This window comes from Aythya fuligula, chromosome 2 (assembly GCF_009819795.1).
Source record: "Aythya fuligula isolate bAytFul2 chromosome 2, bAytFul2.pri, whole genome shotgun sequence".
In the NCBI taxonomy this organism is placed as follows: domain Eukaryota; kingdom Metazoa; phylum Chordata; class Aves; order Anseriformes; family Anatidae; genus Aythya; species Aythya fuligula.
The window spans coordinates 60,360,667-60,381,201 of record NC_045560.1 but is presented as its reverse complement, the minus strand read 5'-3'; the positions used below and the strand labels follow the sequence as shown (position 1 = coordinate 60,381,201).

Sequence of the window (20,535 nt, the reverse complement as noted above, 5' to 3'; positions counted from 1 at the left end):
GGAAAGCAGTATAAATCTGAGTTGAGGGTGTTAAAAATCATACGCACAAAAACATCCCAATTCACAATGATAAATGTCAGTCAGTCTTACCGTCCATAGATCCCATGGCAATGTCTGAAAAAAAGGAGAGGAAAAAGACACTCTCAGAAAAACATTGTTCATTTACTGTATGTTCAACATGCTACATAACTGCATGCATTAACTAACGTGAGAGAAATTATAAAAAAACATGTTTATAATATGTATGTATTTTAAATCTGAATATGTGTGTGTGTACATATCTGCATAATATGTCCCTTTTGGTTAAGCAGGATGAGCACTAAGTGGTGGACTGTGGTATTTCCCACTTCCTAGTAGCAATTGTTTTCCAGTGAACTCATACTGCTGCATACTTGAGTAACAACTAGATTCTGAACTGCTGACTCTGAATGACCTTCAACAGGTGCATACAGGTGCCTCTGCAAGGTGTAACCTTTAAGAAGCTTATGTAGGTCAGGATTTTGAGGCAGGAAATGATTCAGCTACCCACTGAAAACAAGTGAGTTTTCTTACAACTTCAACACAACAAAGGGAAACATAAACATGCTTTTAGGAAAAGAAAACTAGAAAGTTGACCTTTAATTGTGTTTTCCAGTTTGTGAAGCAATAACTGTTAGTGACCTCTCAACAAAAGAGCCGAGTGGACAAATGAAAGAAGAGAAACAGACTTCAGCCTAATATTAATAGCCCCCACATGAGAAGAAACTCCTTTAATTGGACTCAAATTCTATCGGAGGTATTTTGAAACACATCTATTATATTCACACCTAAGTTAAAGTCTATGAAAAATGAAAACATGAGATATTCATAAAGTAAAACATAAAACTCTTCCTGAAATATTTACAAATGTTAAATGTGACCTCAGACTTGCCCATGAGAAAGAATTGCTGCATTTGGCTTCTTTTCTTGCCTGCTTCTTTTTTATAACCACAAAATCAATCGGTTTAATTTTAAGTCCAGCGGTGTGTGTCCTCTGCAGGTGTAACTCACAAGTGTATATGCTCATTCTGGTGTAACCTTATTAGCTGAACATTGAAACTTCAAAGGAAAAATGATAGGTCTCTTCTACTAGCCCTAACTGGTGCAACCCCCAGACATCCTACTGATTTCCATGGAAGGGTATTGCTCATTTTTGTTTCTTATTCTTTCATTTCTCACAAGATTTTGTGCACAAGGTGAAGAGAACATACTGAGGAAAAGGCAAGACAGAGCACAGCTAGCAAAAGGAGTTGAGGGCCAGGTACATTTAGAAAGGCCACCTCAGAAGCGGGTGTAGAAACATGTCCTGGTTTCACCTAGGATAGAGCTAATTTTCCTCCTAGTAGCTAGTATGGTGCTGTGTTTTGGATTTAGGATGGGAATAATGTTGGTAACATGCTGTTGTTTTAGTTCTTACAGAGAAGCGCTTACACTAAGCCAAGGGCTTTTCAGCTTCTTGCTTTTTTCAGCTTCTTGCTTTTTTCAGTTTCCTGTCAGTGAGGGGGCTGGGAGTTCAACAGGAGCTGGGAGGGGACAGAACTAGGACAGCTGACCCAAACTGGCCAAAGGGATGTCCCATTCCTTGTGGTGTCATACTGAGCTATTATTATGGGATGACTGGCCGGGATCGGGGGAACCACTGTTTGGGGACAGGCTTGGCATTGGTCAGCGGGTGGTGAGCAACTGCATTATGCATCACTTGTTTTGTACACCTTATAATTATTATTATCATTATTATTAATATTAATATTTATTTTCTGTCCTAATAAACTGCCCTAATAAACTGTCTTTATCTCTACCCACAAGCTTTTACTTTTTTTTTCCGATTCTCTCCCCCATCACACTGGGGAAGGGAGGGTGAGCAAACGGCTGTGTGGTGCTGAGCTGCCGGTCAGGTTAAACCACAACAATACAGAAAAGCAAGTGAGGAAGGGCGGACTAGGGCTCACTTACTGTAATCTGATCACAGTGGCTGAGTAGTGGGGGGAGGTAATTAAATGATCAATAGGGAAGTCACGTCTGGCCTCTCAAGGCATCAAAATACAGATTACTCCTGTCTTCAGTTCACTCCTTCAGCACAGTTTGCTGAAGGGAAAATATCCATAACTGAGGCAAAACCAGTACAGATATAGAAAGACCACTTCAGGCTGTCTTCCTAATTCCCTGCAAAATAGCATATGGGTCTCCAAATACTGCAGTCACAGATTTAATTCTGTCTGTGCTCCCATATGAATGACGCTGTCACATCCAGTGAGACTGAAACTTGACTGCAGAGCTATTCTTCCTTCTTCTAAAAATACAGCACACTCTTCCACACATGCCTGTGGATGTGGACCATTTTTAACATGTATATTTGGTGGGATGAGAGGTGAAGGAGAAGAGATGGAAGGTGCTCAGTTAATTCTTCCTGCGTACCTAGACGAAAACTTACAATGTACTTTTCTACACAGAATTATATTCTCTATCTCATGGTACAGTTAAATTTAAAACAACTATTTTCATTAAAGTAATAAAATATACTCCAGTCACACTGTACAGTATGATGTCAGGACAAACATGGTCTGTCTGTGAGGTTACATGTTTTTGTTTTAATGATCCCACTGCTCTCATCAGAATTATTACATGACAAGCTGAAAGGGGACAGTTAGCAAAGTCACAGCCAGAATTTTCTGTCACTGCTGAGTGCCAAGTGATTACTTTCCTTTTCTTGTTTCCAGGAAGCAAGAAAAATAACAAAATGCACAAGGCCTCTATTATAAATAAACACTCCTAGCAAACCACAATGAGAAACTTCAGTTGCTGTTCAGAGTGCTGACACTGCACTGTTTTTCTGACAGTGCATAACCCATCAGAAATCAGTACAGATCTCATTATATAATGAGGACTCCACACCAAATAAGAAATTAATTAACCAAGATCAAGGACTGTCTCAGCCTTAAAGCTTCTTATCTGCTCACTCCTTTCCCAGTGTTGCATTCCTGAACAGCTGATTAGTCCTCTCATGTCTCATAGTACAAGGCAGGTTAGTGATAGTCACAGGGATAATAGGTTTTGCTAACAGTGTGCTAATATTGGTTCCTTGTCTATGTATAACACTGAGCTCTAGCTCTGCTGTACAGGGGAAGTACTATATCTTACTATCAGCCCTAGGGGTAGTGAGGGCAAGTTCTGGATCTTAAAATAGTAGGTGCTTGAAGGCAAACCGAAAAAAAAAAAACATGGCAAATATTACTGTAGAACACAAAATTTGCTGAGGCGATCGGCTCCGGGGCAGACGTGTTCTGCAGCGGAGCAGGGGACCGAGGCGGGCAGGGCTTTTTGTCCGGCATCGAGGCCACTCGGGGGAGCCGCCGGGACCCGGCAGTCCTCGCGAGGGAGGCTGACGAGGCGCGGGCGGAGCCAGCAGCGCCCCCTCCCAGGCTGTTTAAAAGTTGCCCCTAGGGAGCGCGGCGACCAGGACGGGCAAACAGGGCGTGGCGCGGCAGTTCGCGCGGGCAGGGCGAGCGGGGGGCCCATCGTCGCTCTGTTGCAGCTGCCTCTCCCTTCGGTGCTTGTAACCTGCTGGCGTAGAACCTGACCATGGTATCAACCAGGCAGAAAACTGTGGCCTCCGCATCTCGTGCGGCATCTCCAGCCACGGTCACCAGTGTGGCTACTCAGATGAGGGCTCGGGGAAACACGCAGCCGTCCAGGTCCTGGGCTGCAGAGTGTGCCCCAGCCTTCTGTCGGTCTCCGACAGCAGTGGTGGGTGTGCCTGTGGGAGGTGTGCCCAGGTTGAAGAACTGCTCAGCCAGGTAGCGGAGCTCCGGGAGGAGGTGAACAGGCTCAGGAGCATTAGGGAATCAGAGATGGAAATTGACCGGTGGAGGTGCGCTCTACCCTCTCTGAGGCAGGCTCACGAGCCTGCCACAGCACAGGCGTCTCCTGTTATGCAGAAGACGGAGGTTCCCTCCTCCTGCCAGGCAGTGGGAGGAGACCTAGATCAAGGGGGGGAATGGAGGCAGGTGCCTATTCGGGGTGGTAGGCGAGCCCTCTCTCTGCCCACCTCACCTTCTCATCTACCCTTAAATAATCGATATGAAGGACTAGAACAAGACAATCTGAATGACAAAGTAGATAAAAACCCGTCCCAGTTGGAGGGGGCGCCTAAGACAAGGTGACCTACACATTGCATTGCCACATCATCCTTCAAAAAAGAAAGAAGGGCTATTGTTATGGGGGGCTCCCTTCTGAAAGGGACAGAGGGACCGATATGCCGACCAGACCCAACCCGCAGAGAAGTCTGTTGCCTCCCTGGGGCTCGGGTGAGAGACTTTGCCAAGAAAGTCAAGCGCCTGGTACGGCCCACTGACTACTACCCGCTACTGGTCTTTCAGGCTGGTAGCGATGAAGTAGCAACGAGAAGTCCGAAGGCGATCAAAAGAGACTTTAGGGATTTGGGGCAACTACTTAGAGGATCAGGGGCGCAGGTTGTGTTTGCCTCTGTCCTTCCGATAGGGGGGATTGAAGCTGAAAGGCGTGCTGCTCACATAAACTCGTGGCTTCGAGACTGGTGTGACCAGCAGAACTTTGGGTTCTTTGATCACGGGAAGGTCTATGCTACACCAGGCCTGATGGCACCGGATGGGATGCGCCTCTCTCGGAGAGGGGTAAGGATCTTTGGTCAGGAGTTGGCAGGGCTGATAGATAGGGCTTTAAACTAGAGTCGAAGGGGGAAGGGGCTAAAACCAGGCACGCCGGTGAAGACCTAAGGGATGGTATGCTAGAATCAGAGGGGCTGTGTGCCAGTGAGGTCCTTCGGTCAGATCCACAAGGTGCTGAGTGTAAGGAGACGCACCTGAAGTGCTTCTACACGAACGCACGCAGTATGAGGAATAAAATGCATGAGCTAGAAGTCCTGGCCCAGTCCCACAACTACGACATCATCGGCATAAGCGAAACGGGGTGGGATGAGTCCTGTGACTGGGGTGTTGCGATAGATGGTTACAGGCTCTTCAGGAGGGACAGGCAGGGTAGGCGAGGTGGTGGGGTGGCGATGTATGTGAAGCAGGGGCTGGACTGTGTGGAACTTCAGGTTGGCAATGGCAAAGTTGAGAGCCTCTGGATAAGGATCAAGGGACGAACGAATCAAGGGGATGTCGTTGTGGGAGTCTATTACAGACCGCCTGGCCAGGACGATAGCGCCGATAAATTATTCTTTACAGAACTAAGAGAGGCCTCGAGATTAACTCCCCTTGTCCTTATGGGGGACTTCAACTTGCCAGACATTAACTGGGAGTGCCACACGGCTGACACGAGCAAGTCCAGGAGGTTCATGAAGCACCTAGATGATAACTTCTTGGTGCAGGTGCTAACGGAGCCAACTAGGAAAGGAGCCCTCCTAGACCTGTTGCTAGAAAACAGAGAGGGTCTGGTGGGAGATGTGGTGATTGGTGGCTGCCTTGGTCATAGCGACCATGAAGTGGTTGAGTTCAAAATTTACGGTGACAGAAGGAAAAGTGCCACCAAAACCTCATCCCTAGATATGGGGAAAGCAGACTTCAGGCTGCTCAGGGAACTAGTCAGCAAGGTCCCCTGGGAAACTGCTCTTGAAGGCCTCGATGTCCACCAGTGCTGGTCATTCTTTAAGCGATGCCTCCTAGAAGCACAAGATCAGGCAATTCCTAAATATCGCAAGTCAGGCAGGCGGGGCAGGAGGCCGGCATGGCTGACCAGGAACATTCTAATGAAGATTAGGCAGAAACAGAGAGTGTTTCACTACTGGAAGGAGGGCCAGGTGCCATGGAAAGAATACAGGGATGATGTTCGTGTTTGTAGGGAGAAAATTCGTGTGGCCAAAGCACACCTAGAGTTGAAGCTGGCTGTGTCTGTGAGAGAAAATAAAAAGGGTTTTTTTAGATATGTGAATGGAAAAAGGAGAACTAAAGAATACATAGGGCCACTCCTTGATAGGGAAGGTCTCCTCACAGACAATGACATAGGCAAAGCAGAGACACTTAACGCCTTCTTTGCCTCTGTCTTCAATGCCGATGATGGGCTTCGGGACCCAGGGTGCCCTGAGCTGGAGGGCTGGGACGGTGGGGATGACAAACTCCCAACCGACCCTGAACGTGTGCGGGATTTGCTACTCCACCTGGATCCCTACAAGTCCATGGGTCCGGATGGGATTCATCCCCGGGTGCTGAAAGAGCTGGCGGACGTCATCGCGGAACCTCTCTCAATTATTTTTCAACGATCCTGGGAATTTGGAGAGGTCCCGGTAGACTGGAAGCTGGCAAATGTTGTGCCGATTTTCAAGAAGGGTCAGAAAGAAGACCCTAGCAATTACAGGCCTGTCAGTCTCACGTCAGTGCCTGGTAAAATCATGGAGAAGATGGTTCTCGAACTTATTGAGGCGCACCTGGGGGACAAAGCAGTCATTGGTCCCAGCCAGCATGGGTTTGTGAAGGGTAGGTCCTGCCTAACTAACCTGATTTCCTTTTATGATAAGATCACCCGTATAGTGGACCAAGGGAAACCAGCTGATGTGATTTTTTTGGACTTCAGCAAGGTTTTTGACACGGTTTCCCGTAGGATCCTACTGGATAAAATGTCCACCATACAGCTAAATAAAAACATCATACGATGGGTGAGCAATTGGCTAACGGGCAGGGCCCAAAGGGTTATGGTAAATGGAGCTGCGTCAGGCTGGCGGGCGGTCACCGGTGGGGTCCCTCAAGGCTCCATTTTAGGGCCGGTACTTTTCAATATTTTTATAAACGATCTGGATGTAGGAATAGAAGGTATTTTGAGCAAGTTTGCTGATGACACCAAACTTGGAGGAGTTGTGGACTCGAATGAGTGTGGAAAGGCCTTGCAGAGGGATCTGGATAGGTTGGAGAGCTGGGCGATCACCAACCGCATGAAGTTCAATAAGAGCAAGTGCCGGGTCCTGCACCTGGGACGGGGAAACCCTGGCTGCACGTACAGACTGGGCGATGAGACGCTGGAGAGCAGCCTAGAAGAGAGGGATCTGGGGGTTGTGGTAGACAGCAAGTTGAACATGAGCCAGCAGTGTGCCCTGGCAGCCAGGAGGGCCAACCGTGTCCTGGGGTGCATCAAGCACGGCATCGCTAGTAGGTCAAGGGAGGTGATTGTCCCGTTCTACTCTGCGCTGGTGCGGTCTCACCTCGAGTACTGTGTGCAGTTCTGGGCACCACAGTATAAAAAGGACATGAAACTGTTGGAAAGTGTCCAGAGGAGGGCTATGAAGATGGTGAAAGGCCTGGAGGGGAAGACGTACGAAGAACGGCTGAGGTCACTGGGCCTGTTCAGCCTGGAGAAGAGGAGGCTGAGGGGAGACCTCATCACAGTCTACAACTTCCTCGTAAGGGGGTGTCGAGAGGCAGGAGACCTTTTCTCCGTTAACACCAGTGACAGGACCCGTGGGAACGGGGTTAAGCTGAGGCAGGGGAAATTTAGGCTTGACATCAGGAGGGGGTTCTTCACAGAGAGGGTGGTTGCACACTGGAACAGGCTCCCCAGGGAAGTGGTCACTGCACCGAGCCTGTCTGAATTTAAGAGATTGGACTGTGCACTTAGTCACATGGTCTGAACTTTTGGGTAGACCTGTGCGGTGTCAAGAGTTGGACTTGATGATCCTTAAGGGTCCCTTCCAACTCAGGATATTCTATGATTCTATGATTCTATGATAAAATTCTTTAACACAACATCCTGCAAAGGAGTATGCTATTCCATCCTCTCGCTTTCCTTGAGATTATGTCTAAAATGAATTTATGAAACCAAAACCACTCAGATCATATCCCCTGCTTGGTACGGAAACTCTATCACAGCAAAACAATTGCATGCTGACTCCATAAGACCTAGGCCCCATTACACCTGTTTCCAGACATGAAAAGTCAAAGCTAGGTCAGAAACATTGTCAGAAAAACAGGTGGTGGAGGATTATAATGTTAGCATTAGGAGATGTTCTAAAGAAGGAAGATAACAACATGCCAAAGTCAAGGCCAAGGTACCAGCAACCATTCTCACTGGCATACAACTCATTTTACCACCTGACAACTTCCTCTTCCTCCAGTATATCAGCAAGTATGAGGTTACTAAAGGGGAAAGATATATGTTTGACAAGAGCTGCTCAGGAAGATCAAGTGTTTCAGACACTGCCAATACACTGCTCATTAGTACATGAGGCAAACCTTTCCTACCATAGACAGTACTTTGCATTTGTGTGCTTTCCTCAAAAGCAAAGAGATACCTGAGACATGGGTGAATGAGTTACTCCTGTTGATACAGCTTCTGGCTTGAAAGGGTCAAAGTCCAGATCTAGCAAAGATTCTTCTTTCTTAGCTTCAGGAACTTCATTCTGTTAGAAGAGAAACATAACTGTTGAAAAACTCATCTCTCAAAAACAAAAACAAAAAACAAACAAAAACAAAAACAAACAAACAAAAAAAGGTCACATTTTCAAGCTGCAGTACAATCCAGGATGGGAGGAAGCTCCGAAGACTTTCCTGAGGTTTAGTGTAGCTTTTAATCTTATTTTTATGAGCTTCACTTTTATGATGACTTTGTTTTCTGCGTAGTGGACTTATTCCTTTTCAGGCTAAACAAATTGCAACCCTCTTGAAAAAGTGTCGAGTGTTCACTGTTTGACTCTGAACACGTTTCTAAGTGCTCTGAGGTGGACACCAAAATTAAAAAACTGTATAAATTGTGCCCAACGTCCACACATTCTAACAAGTAAATCTCTCCCCAAACACAAACATTAGTAATATGTCAACATAGGAGGACATAAATGCATTTAAATTAAATTTCATTTCTGAACAAGAATAACAATTCACATTTAATGCTGCACTTAGCACTAAACTTTAGGAAATGTCTTATGTAACTCTAACTAAATCTTGGTAACCTGATCTACTCTTACAAAACTGGATTACACATTAGAGCTTTTTTTCTGTTTTCAATTAATGAATTAGCCAAGGCCTATGAGGTCACTGTAAATATCTATATTGTTTCAGTGCACTAGAAATCCTTCTCTCTGTAAATTAACATGAGCAAATAATTACCATCCCTCAACAGGAAATGTAATTTTTAATTAGTGTGAGTCCATTGCTGAGATTTAATACTCTAATGATAAATACTCTAGGCAAGCATCTCAGTTTTAGTAACAAGTTTAGTACTGTCCACTGCTAGTTCATAGAATCATACAATGGTTTGGGTTGGAAGGGACCCCAGTTCCAACCCCCCTGCCATGGGCAGGGACACCTCCCACCAGACCGGGTTGCCCAAGGCCCCATCCAGCCTGGCCTTGAACACCTCCAAGGATGGGGCATCCACAGCTTCCCTGGGCAACCTGTTCTAGTGCTGTGTAGTAACTAATTTATTCCTTATATCTAATCTAAATCTCCCCTCTTTTAGTTTAAAGCCATCATCCCTTGTTCAATCACTACACACTCTGATAAACTGTCCCTCTTCAGCTTTCCTGCAGGCCCCCTTTAGGTACTGGAAGGCCACTATAAAGTCTCAGAGCCTTCTCTTCTCCAGTCTGAACAACCCCAACTCCCTCAGCCGGTCTTCCTAGAAGAGGTGCTCCAGTCCTTTGATCATCGTTATGGCCCTCCTCTGGACCTGCTCCAACAGGTCCCTGTCTTTCTTACACTGGGGACTCCAGAGCTGAAAGCAGTACTCCAGGTGGGGCCTCACAAAAGCAGAGTACACCTCCCTTGACCTTCTGGCCATTCAAGTGATCCATCCATCAAATCCACATCTCTCTGATTTAGAGAGAAGCTTGTCGTGTGGAACAGTCTTGAATGCTTTGCAGAACTGCAGGTAGATGACATCAGTTGCTCTTTCCCTATCCACCGATGCTGTAACCCCATCACAGAAGGCCACAAAATTTGCTAGGCACAATTCACCTTTAAAGAAGCAATGTTGGATGTCACCAATCACCTTCTTGTTTTCCATGTCCCTTGGCATATTTTCCAGGAGGATCTGCTCCATGATCTTGCCAGGCACAAAGGTGAGAATGACTGGCCTATAGTTCCCTGGGTTTTCCTTTTTCATTTTGTTAAAAATGGGGGTTATGTTTCCCCTCTTACAGTCAGTGGGAACTTGACTGCCACAACATCTCAAATGTGATGGATAAAGGCTTAGCAACTACATCCGCCAGTTCCCTCAGGAGCTGGGGGTGTATCTCATTAGGTCCCATGGACTTGTGCACCTTCAGATGTACCTTCTTAGATGAACCTAATCTTCTAATTGTTCTTTTTCTAGTTGTTCAGTGTTTATTGAACAGCGAGAGAAGCTTGTCTTTCAATATATAGAATATATAGGTAGTAAAGAATTAGAGTGCTATTTTGGAAACGGTATCATTGGAATACTGTTTTTTTTTTTACACATACATTCATATATAATCTTACATAAGAACAGTAACACAGGGTAAGACCAAAAGTGCACACAGTTCAAACTTCTGCCCCTGATAAAAGTGTACAGCAGGGGAAGTCTACAAGAAGAGGACGGTCATAAGAACAGCAAGATGACAATAAATCAACAAAGCTGTTCTACATGTATTGTTAAAACATTTAAGAATGTAAACTTTCCCAATTAGTATTACTATCTGTAAACAAATGTTCAACAACTGTAGGTAATTAACCTCCAACTGCAGATAATTAATGGCTTCCGTAAGCCACAAGCCACCTGGGAACAGGGTCAAAATAACTTCTTTAAAGTCTCCCATGCTGAGAACAACGGAGTAGCCAGGAATTCTTCAGTTTGGTAGCTGGGCAACATAGGCAGGGTTTACGCTATTGTGAGAGGCACAGGGGCTGACTGCTCTATGACATCCCCAAAGCAAGAAGGAAGGTAGCTGGGAAGTTGTCAGGGGCAGATGTGGAATAAAGAAAAGGTGATGTTGCTTCATGTGGCACAGAGTTCAGCTAGGGGAGTCCTTGCCTGTACTGTGAATGCAAAAAACCTACATGTGTTGAAAGGCTGAACAGAAAAATCTGTGCATAAGCAGTTCGTTGAGAATGATTAAACATGCAGAAACCATGTTCAGGAAACCCCTGAGTGCAACTGGCTGTAGGCAAGAAGACTTCAGGAGAGAGGAATATAAGGAGAATCAGCTTTGCTCGCCTTAATTTATATTCTTCCTTGACCTCTGCTTTTGGACACTTGGGGATGACAGATAACTGGTCTGACCCACTGAAGCTGTGTTATGTTCTCACACTTGAAAAGGTCAAAACCAAAACACCCTTCCCCACCAGTGGCCATCATTACATTCATTCAGTTTTGTCTTTCAGCTGATACATTTAGATTTTATCACATATACCCTCGAGGTACTAGTACTCATATGGTCATACAGCTTGATGAAATAACACAGCATTAGCTAGTATATAATCAGAAATGGACGGAGATGGAGAAGTTAGTTAACTCTCAGTGAGGTTCAGGAATGAAGATGTTATTTATGAGGACTGAATCAATAGAATTGGAGTCTTGATTAGGTCCTGCAAGATGGCAACTAAGGGATCTGTTGTGATTGTTTACTGATCACTGACTGCAAAAATTACTGTTATCAGTTACCCTCAGATCAAAACAAACAGAACGCTTCTTGTTACTTTAAGAACAAAGGCCCAAGCAAAGTTATAGTGTAAGTGAGATAGTGTAAGTTAGACTGAGATTTAGGAAAATGAGGAACCTCAGGAAATCCTTCCATAAAGGACAAAGCCATTACAGGAACACCTGGCAATCGCCCTGTGTTAATTCCACCACTGCATTACAAAGCATGGATAAATACCATACTTGAAAGAGACAGCTGTTGTAGAGGAAAGGCTGCATCCCTGAATGGATATGTACGTACAAGGGATGGAGAAGGCATAAAAAACTGTAAGCACTGCCAGAACTGCCATCCCCTCTCCATACAGACTTTGTACAAGCTTTAAAATAGCTTCAGCTATGTGTTAGTCACTTCAGGACTTCTGGACACAGACACCTGGTGGAGACCATTTTATAAAGTCCTACAGTGTCCAAGCTAGTGAACTCTAGTAATTGGAACACTAGCAAAATTTTTTTAAGCAGCTGTCCAAAACGAGTAACTTGATTAACCATGAAAATTGCTATCTGATTTTTAATTTAGTAGCCAAAGCTGCAAAGACATCCACACTGTGTCTCAGCACCTCAGCATAGCAAACACATGGCAGTAATGTGATGGGACAGGAGAAAAAAACAAGAAATAAAGCAAGGAACACTCACTTCTAAACAATCTTCTCATCTGGTTGCCCAGATATCACATCTTCTCATATCATTTACTTAGCAGTAATTAAATCCAGTCTTGAAAATTAATAAACTGGAAGTGTGAGCTGCTTTATTGAATCTGAGCTGAATACTCAACAGCATCAAGCAGAACTGTCTTTTGTTCAGCATCTTGTACAGCACCAAATGTATTACTGCTGCTCGGTAAAGAAAGATGAAAAACAGTTACAGGCTATTTGCTTTCTGTGTTCCAGAGAAGAAAAGTGTTTGGGCCTATTCATAATCTTCTCTGAAAGATGGATCAAAGCAGCAAAGTGCTATTCATCAGCTTGTTGGTTTTGTGTCTCTGCATGAGGACAGTACCATGGACACCAGCAGTGGTCCCTTGAGAAGTCCCAAACCATTAAGGAGATACGCAAATTTGACAGCTTCCTCTGTACTGCCTCCCCCTCCCCCCCCACCCCCCCCCCAAAAAAAAAAAAAAAAAAAAGATCTCTGGCTGTACAGGAGATGCCATAAGCACCAAGAGGAATGTCTGCGTTTGTTGTGGTTTATGTGCAATATATTTTTAATTATTGGTTCTCTTATAGGAGGATATAAAACCTACTGTATCACACTATTTGTGTGTTCTTGTACACATTCATATGTCTCAGATACAGTAAGGCTGCTTTAGTGATGGGGATGGATGTTGTGGAGGGAGAAGGGCAGATCATTTAAGAGAAGGTGGCCAGGGAATAACTTAGGTCATTCACAGGTCAGTGACTGGGGAGGAGGGAGGGACATAGATCACTCACTGAAGGGAGATCAATTTTTTCTTTGAAAGACCAGGGAAAGATTTCTTTTCTCAAGAGCATGCCCCACCTTTATTATGCCATTACATTTTTATACCAATCCCTTGTAGAAATGCTGTAAAAAATTTGGAAATGTGACTTATATTCGTTTAAAGCTCTATTCTGGTGTCAGCTCTTGATGGAAAAGCAAATTGCTTCCATTTCTGCTTCCATAACTGGCTTGACAGCTGAAGGTTAGGTAGATACAGCATTTAATGCAGGCAGCCACATCTAGCACAGGTTACACTGGCTCTGGCCACAGATGTCAAGCCTTACACTGCCAGAGTGGTAACTCCTGTGAAGTCTGGGAACAATGAGGCAACCCATCTCCAATCCCCTTACTGCAAGGGCCCTGCAGCAGCTGTGTACCTGCTTCCCAGTGTGGGAGTTGCCATTAATTCTTTAATTGTGTGAGAGCTTAACTATGAATAACTCTTTCCTCTTCCAAAACTCTATGGAAAAGATCCCTGTGGAAAAGAGGCAACACATTTTTCTCCCCTCTGCAAGAAAACAAAACATCACATGTTCAAATTCTCTAAAATATCTTTTTCACTGCTGTGCCTACATTCTCCTGTGATGTCAAAAGAACTAGTACAAAAACAATAATTCACATGAAAACAAATATTCATAAACATTCTGCATAAGGTTCAGATCTGCAATATTTCTTCACAGTCTACCAGTCACAGGCTCAATTTTCAGAGCTGTAATTACCATAATAGAAATGGTCCATTATTAAACAACCAGCAGTTACCCTAACTGCATGAAATCTGAATAACTGAATGCAAATTATACAGATTTATTTTATACAACTCTGGTTTTTGTTTGTTCTATGCAATTATTTTAAATTTCACAATAATGAGATAAAAAGTCATTATGATCTCATCTCTGCTATGCAACTAATGTTTCTGTTAATCAAAACCAAACAAATGATTAATCTAGCTGGAGTAGCCTTTTACACCTGCAAAGAGTTGATTAAGACAGCGAAGCTCCTTAAAAAAAAATCACTCAAAAAAGAAAAGGTATATATCATATGATTTTGATGAAGGAAACAGGAACAACCAAGGACCACTGCAAAATACCTCTTGAGACACTTGGAATTAGAGAAGAAGCATCTTAGATGAGCTTTCTGTTTATCATGAAACCTGAATTCACTTAAATCTCAAACATGGATGCAATTTATAGTATTTTTAGTTAGGTTTCTCACCGGGAAATCTCATCTCTCATTTGAAAAATCATGTTTCCTATATGCTAGCAATGCTAGCCCTTTTGTATGATCATACATGACCTATTCAAAGATAAAATACTATGTATGTGACTCTTTCAAGATAATATAAAAACCCGTCACCTCCCTCCCCACTGAGATCAGCCTTAAGTCCATAGTCTTGGAGAACTTCAGGTGATTGCAAGGTTGGATGGTTCACCATCCGCTGAAGCTTACCTGTGATGGAGTTGTCACACTGATTTCTGGGACAAAGTTGTCATCAAATAGGTTAATGATGTTCTCCTGTTGCAACTCCTTTGTGGGTGTGAGCTTAGGTAGTGGTGGGACTGGCGGACCTTTCCTCAGCTAGGGAGACAGCGAAAATATCACAGACTAGTTCAGAGATAAAATAAAGTGCTTTAAGCTAGGTCTAAATAGCTTGAGATGGGTTTTTCTCTCTGCTGCTTCACGTTAAATGTAGGAATAAGCCATGGAGCCAAATGAACTTTTTGGTTGCTCATCATCAGATGCCTTGATGGAAGCCTTGCAAGGCTATGTTTCAAATTCATTCCAATTCAAGTTTTACATGTCCTAAGTTTTAAGTGTCCTATATTTGTCTTAATTGTAAAAGATGGCACACACACAAAAAATGTGTTAATAACATTTCAATGGACTCAAAAGAAACCTTCATGTACTGACTTTCAAAAAAAAACAAAAACCAAACACACACACACAAAACCCTCTTAGAACATCATTTCTTGGTTGAAATTTCTCTGATGGAAACACAATGCAGGGTACTTCCTTTCCTATGCAACACACAGTTGGAAGAGCAGTGTTTCATAGAACAGGCCTTTTCACAGCTTTTTGCCTTCTTCAGATCACTTCAGTGTATCTTTGGTATTTTGTCTATGCCTACGTGTTGCTATCTCATAAATCCTACTTAATGCTAAGAACATATCATCTCTGTGAACCATAACACCTCAAAGGTATTTAGGTCACTAATTCGCCCCGATCTCCAGAGATTCACATAATCATGATAAGCTTATTGCTTTGAATAGTACTAATTACTAATATACTTTGAATACGCTAATTACTATACTATGAATATTACTAATTCCTAATTTTTAAATTCCATCAAAATAAAATGAAAAAAATCAAAAAAATTCTTCAGGTGATGTAACACTATTGGCACTAATAAGACTAAACCGACTTGTATCAGATCAGCATTCAGGCTCTGGGTTGTCACCATTTATGAGACCAAAGACAACAGGTGTGCTCACATGTAACTAACTAGAAAATAAAATTCCTTCCGATGTGTAGAAAAAGCAATCAGCACAGAAGCTACACCCCATTTTGAAAACATCAGTAACATCAACACAAATCTTTTCGTGTCTTTGATATGTTCACAGAGTATCACCGACAATTCTCATGTTACAGGTGATGCCTTTCATGAAACTGATTCTTATTTCTCTAATACTGGTGGGAATAAAAATGACTCTAGAAACATCAAACTTCTCAATCCAGTGTTGATAACAACTAATAAGCCTTCAGTTATCGGTAGATATATCACAGCAGTACTTATACTGTTATTTTCTGTTTTAGAGGGAAATCCATGTTGACAGACCAGTGATACTCCAAGACTAATTTTTTTCCACTGTAAGTATGAATTTGAAAAAGAATCACACAGAATCACACAGAATTTGTGGTTGGAAGAGACCTCAAGATCATCGAGTCCAACCTCTGACCTAACACTAACAGTCCCCACTAAACCATATCCCTAAGCTCTACATCTAAACGTCTTTTAAAGACTTCCAGGGATGGTGACTCCACCACTTCCCTGGGCAGCCTGTTCCAATGCCTCACAACCCTTTCAGTAAAGAAGTTCTTCCTAACATCTAACCTAAAACTCCCCTGGCTCAACTTAAGCCCATTCCCCCTCGTCCTGTCACCAGGCACATGGGAGAATAGACCAACCCCCACCTCGCTACAGCCTCCCTTGAGGTACCTAAAAAGAGCGATAAGGTCGCCCCTGAACCTCCTCTTCTCCGGGCTGAACAAGCCAAGCTCCCTCAGCCGCTCCTCGTAGGACTTGTTCTCCAGGCCCCTCACCAGCTTTACAGCCCTTCTCTGTACCCGCTCAAGCACCTCGATGTCCTTCTTGTAGCGAGGGGCCCAAAACTGAACACAGTACTCGAGGTGCGGCCTCACCAGAGCTGAGTACAGGGGGACGATCACCTCCCTAGCCCTGCTGGTCACGCTGTTCCTGATACAAGCCAGGATGCCGTTGGCCTTCTTGGCCACCTGAGCACACTGCTGGCTCATATTCAGCTGACTATCCACCATCACTCCCAGGTCCTTCTCTGCCTGGCAGCTCTCCAACCATTCCTCTCCCAGCCTGTAGCTCTGCTTGGGGTTATTGCGCCCCAGGTGCAGGACCCGGCACTTGGCCTTGTTGAACTTCATGCAGTTGACCTCAGCCCATCGGTGCAGCCTATCCAGATCCTCCTGCAGAGCTTTCCTACCCTCAAGCAGATCGACACACGCACCTAACTTGGTGTCATCTGTGAACTTACTGAGGGTGCACTCAATGCCCTCGTCCAGATCATCAATGAAGATGTTAAAGAGGACCGGCCCCAGCACCGAGCCCTGGGGGACGCCACTAGTGACTGGCCTCCAACTGGACTTGGCTCCATTCACCACGACTCTTTGGGCCCGGCTATCCAGCCAGTTTCTAACACAACGAAGAGTGCGCTAGTCCAAGCCAAGAGCAGCCAGTTTCTTGAGGAGAATGCTGTGAGAGACGGTGTCAAAAGCTTTGCTGAAGTCAAGGTAGACCACATCCACAGCCTTTCCCTCATCCACCCAGTGCGTCACTTTGTCATAGAAGGAGATCAGGTTCATCAAGCAGGATCTGCCTTTCATAAACCCATGCTGACTGGGCCTGATCGCCTGCTTGCCCTGCAAGTGCTGCGTGATGACTCTCAGGAGGATCTGCTCCATGAGCTTCCCTGGCACTGAGGTCAAACTGACAGGCCTGTACTTTCCCGGGTCTGCCCTCCGGCCCTTCTTGTAGATGGGCGTCACATTTGCTAGCCGCCAGTCAACTGGGACCTCCCCCGATAGCCAGGACTGCTGATAAATGATGGACAGTGGCTTGGCCAGCTCCTCTGCCAGTTCCCTCAGTACCCTTGGGTGGATCCCATCCGGCCCCATCGACTTGTGCACATCCAAGTGCCGTAACAGGTCACCAAACAGTTCTTCATGGATAGTGAGGGCCACATCCTGCTCCCCATCCCCTTCCACCAGTTCAGGGTACTGAGTATCCAGAGAACAACCGGTATTGCCGCTAAAGACTGAGGCAAAGAAGGCATTAAGCCTAAACCTCCACCTTTTCCTCATCTCTTGTAACTAAGTTTCCCCCCGCATCCAGTAAAGGATGGAGATTCTCCTTAGTCCTCCTTTTTGTGTTGATGTATTTAAAAAACATTTTTTGTTATCTTTAACGGCAGTAGCCAGATTGAGCTCCAGATAAGCTTTGACCTTCCTAATTTTGTCCCTGCACAGCCTCGCTACATCCTTATAGTCCTCCCTAGTGGCCTGCCCACTTTTCCAAAGATTATAAACCCTCTTTTTTCTCCTAAAATCAAGCCACAATTCTCTGTTCAGCCAGGCTGGTATTCTTCCCCGCCAGCTCGTCTTTGGGCGCATGGGGACAGACCGTTCCTGCGCCATTAAGATTTCCTTCTTGAAGAGCGCCCAGCCTTCCTGGACCCCTCTACCCTTCAGAACCGCCTCCCAAGGGACTCCACCAACCAGTGTCCTGAGCAGCTCAAAGTCAGCCTTCCGAAAGTCCAATACAGCGGTTTTACTGGTCCCCTTCCTGGCCTCGCCAAGAATAGTGAACTCCACCATTTCGTGGTCACTCTGCCCAAGACAGCTCCCGACAATCACATCCTCCACCAGTCCTTCTCTGTTTGTGAAGAAAAGGTCTAGCGGGGCACCACCCCCGGTAGGTTCTCTAACCAGCTGCGTCAGGAAGCTATCTTCCACGCTCTCCAGAAACCTCCTAGACTGCTTTCTCAGGGCTGTGTTGTGCTTCCAGGATATGTCAGGGAAGTTGAAGTCCCCCAAGAGTACAAGAGCTGACGATTTTGCAACTTCTGTCAGCTGCCTGTAGAACTCCTCATCCGTCTCCTCATCCTGGTTCGGCGGTCTATAGCAGACCCCGACCAGGACACTAGCCTTGTTGTCCCTGCCGATCCTAACCCAAAGGGTCTCGACCTTGTCATTCCCAGCCTCGAGTTCTACAACCTCGAAAGACTCTCTAATATAGAGAGCCACACCACCACCCCTTCTGTGCTGCCTGTCCCTTCTAAAGAGCTTATAGCCAGGCATTGCAGTACTCCAGTCATGAGACTGGTCCCACCATGTCTCCGTGATGGCAACCAAGTCGTAGCCTGCCTGCTGCACAATGGCTTCCAGCTCCTCCTGTTTGTTACCCATGCTGCGTGCATTGGTGTAGATGCACTTCAGCTGGGCCATTGCCTTATCCTCCAGCCTTGCCATTGTTCCCCCCTGCACAGCCCCAACAATCCTAGCTTCAGCCCCATCCCCCTTCCTACCTAGTTTAAAGCCCTCTCAATGAGCCCTGCCAGCTCCTGGCCCAGGATCCTTTTTCCCCTAAAAGATAGGGACCCGTCTGCGGCCATCAGGCCAGGTGCTGAGTAAAGTGCCCCATGATCAAAAAAAAACAAGATTTCTGCATTGGCACCAGCCCCAGAGCCACGTGTTTAACAGGTGGGCTTTCCGTGTCCTCTCTGAACCCCTCCCTGCCACCGTAGGGATGGACGAAAACACTACCTGCACTCCTGCTCCATCCACAAACCGACCCAGCCCCCTACAGTCTCTTGTGATAGCCTTCAGGCTTCTCTCTTCAATGTTGTCACTGCCCGCCTGGACTATCAAAAGAGGGTAATAGTCAGAGGGGCGTACCAGGTTGGGAAGCTTCCTGGCAACGTCCCTGACCCTGGCCCCAGGGAGGCAGCAGACTTCCCTACGGGTAGGGTCAGGCTGACAAATAGGGCCCTCTGTTCCCCTAAGAATAGAGTCTCCAACAACAATAACCCTCCTGTCTTTCTTGGTGGAGGCAGTCCTGAGGTGTGGAGTCGACCTCCTCGCCCTAGGCATCCTCCTGGGAACACTTGCTACCTCTTCCTCAGCTACTGGTCTGTCGAGCTCCAGGGCCTCAAACCTGTTGTGTAAGGGCACCTGGGAATGCAGGGCCGGAAGGGGAGGGCGTCGCCTGCGATGTCGAGCAGGGACCTGTTTCCATTCCTCCTGAACTCCCAGATCCCCTCCCTCTGCCCGACGGCTACAGGGCAGGGGGTCCACCCCCATTTGAGGAGTCTCACCTCGGTACCTCCCCTTGAGGCCCTGCAGGGAGTTACTCCACAAGTCTATCTCTCGCTCACACTCCCTGATGGCCCTCAACCTCTCCACCTCCTCCTTGAGCTCCGCCACCATGCGGACCAGGTCATCCACCTGCTCGCACCTCACGCACGCAGTTTCTCTGCCTCCCGCCAATGGCAGCAACAGGCTCAGATACTCCTTGCATCCGGTGACCTGAACTGCGGCATTTTTTAACGGGTAGTCGGTCTGGGTGTGACCAGAATGGTGATGAGCAACATATAATGTATTGAAATTCATGAGGTAGTTTTAGCAATGTTTTTTTTTAAGATTATCTCTGCTGAGATACAGGTTTTCAGAATCTATGTTACTTTTTAAGGTGTGTTTTGCTTAGTTACCACAAGTCCTCCTGGTTCACAAGCTACTTTAAATTTTCCTCATTCTTCCTGATAAAAAATAAAAAACAAACATTTTCCACCCATGCTTGTGACACAGAGGTGAACAAGCAATTACCAGTATTGAGCACAACAGAGGCAGTGACCTCCCTGTTGTTTCTTAGTCTATGCCCAGATGAAAAATATTACCATATGTAGTATTTCAGCTATCTTTTACTGCACAACTGGCCAGTTTCCTTCACCAGATTTCTGCTTACCTGTGTGGGTGATTTAGGCCGGGCTGGTGCCGGAGATGCTGGTGCCAGCATATGATTGGGACTTGCAGTAGGGCTAGGCAGGGGAGAGGCCTCCTCTGGTGGTGACGGTGTTTTTGCAATGCGGAGTGGACCTGAATCACTAGACAAGAATAAAAGCAATGGTCAGGACATACACATCA

The 20,535-nt window shown here is 45.6% G+C and overlaps 1 protein-coding gene across 3 annotated transcripts in view; it reads right to left on the bottom strand.

Annotated features, from left to right (window-relative positions):
* AMPH (amphiphysin) overlaps positions 1-20,535 on the bottom strand; it is a 133,327-nt gene that overhangs the window by 27,525 nt on the left and 85,267 nt on the right. For all 3 annotated transcript variants that reach the window (XM_032182092.1, XM_032182090.1, XM_032182093.1), the window contains exons 10-13: positions 20,357-20,495; positions 14,536-14,664; positions 8,273-8,380; positions 91-114 (exon numbers count right to left, since the gene is read on the bottom strand). In XM_032182092.1, coding sequence (XP_032037983.1) covers positions 91-114; positions 8,273-8,380; positions 14,536-14,664; positions 20,357-20,495 — 400 coding nt within the window. The remainder of the gene's footprint in view (positions 1-90; positions 115-8,272; positions 8,381-14,535; positions 14,665-20,356; positions 20,496-20,535) is intronic.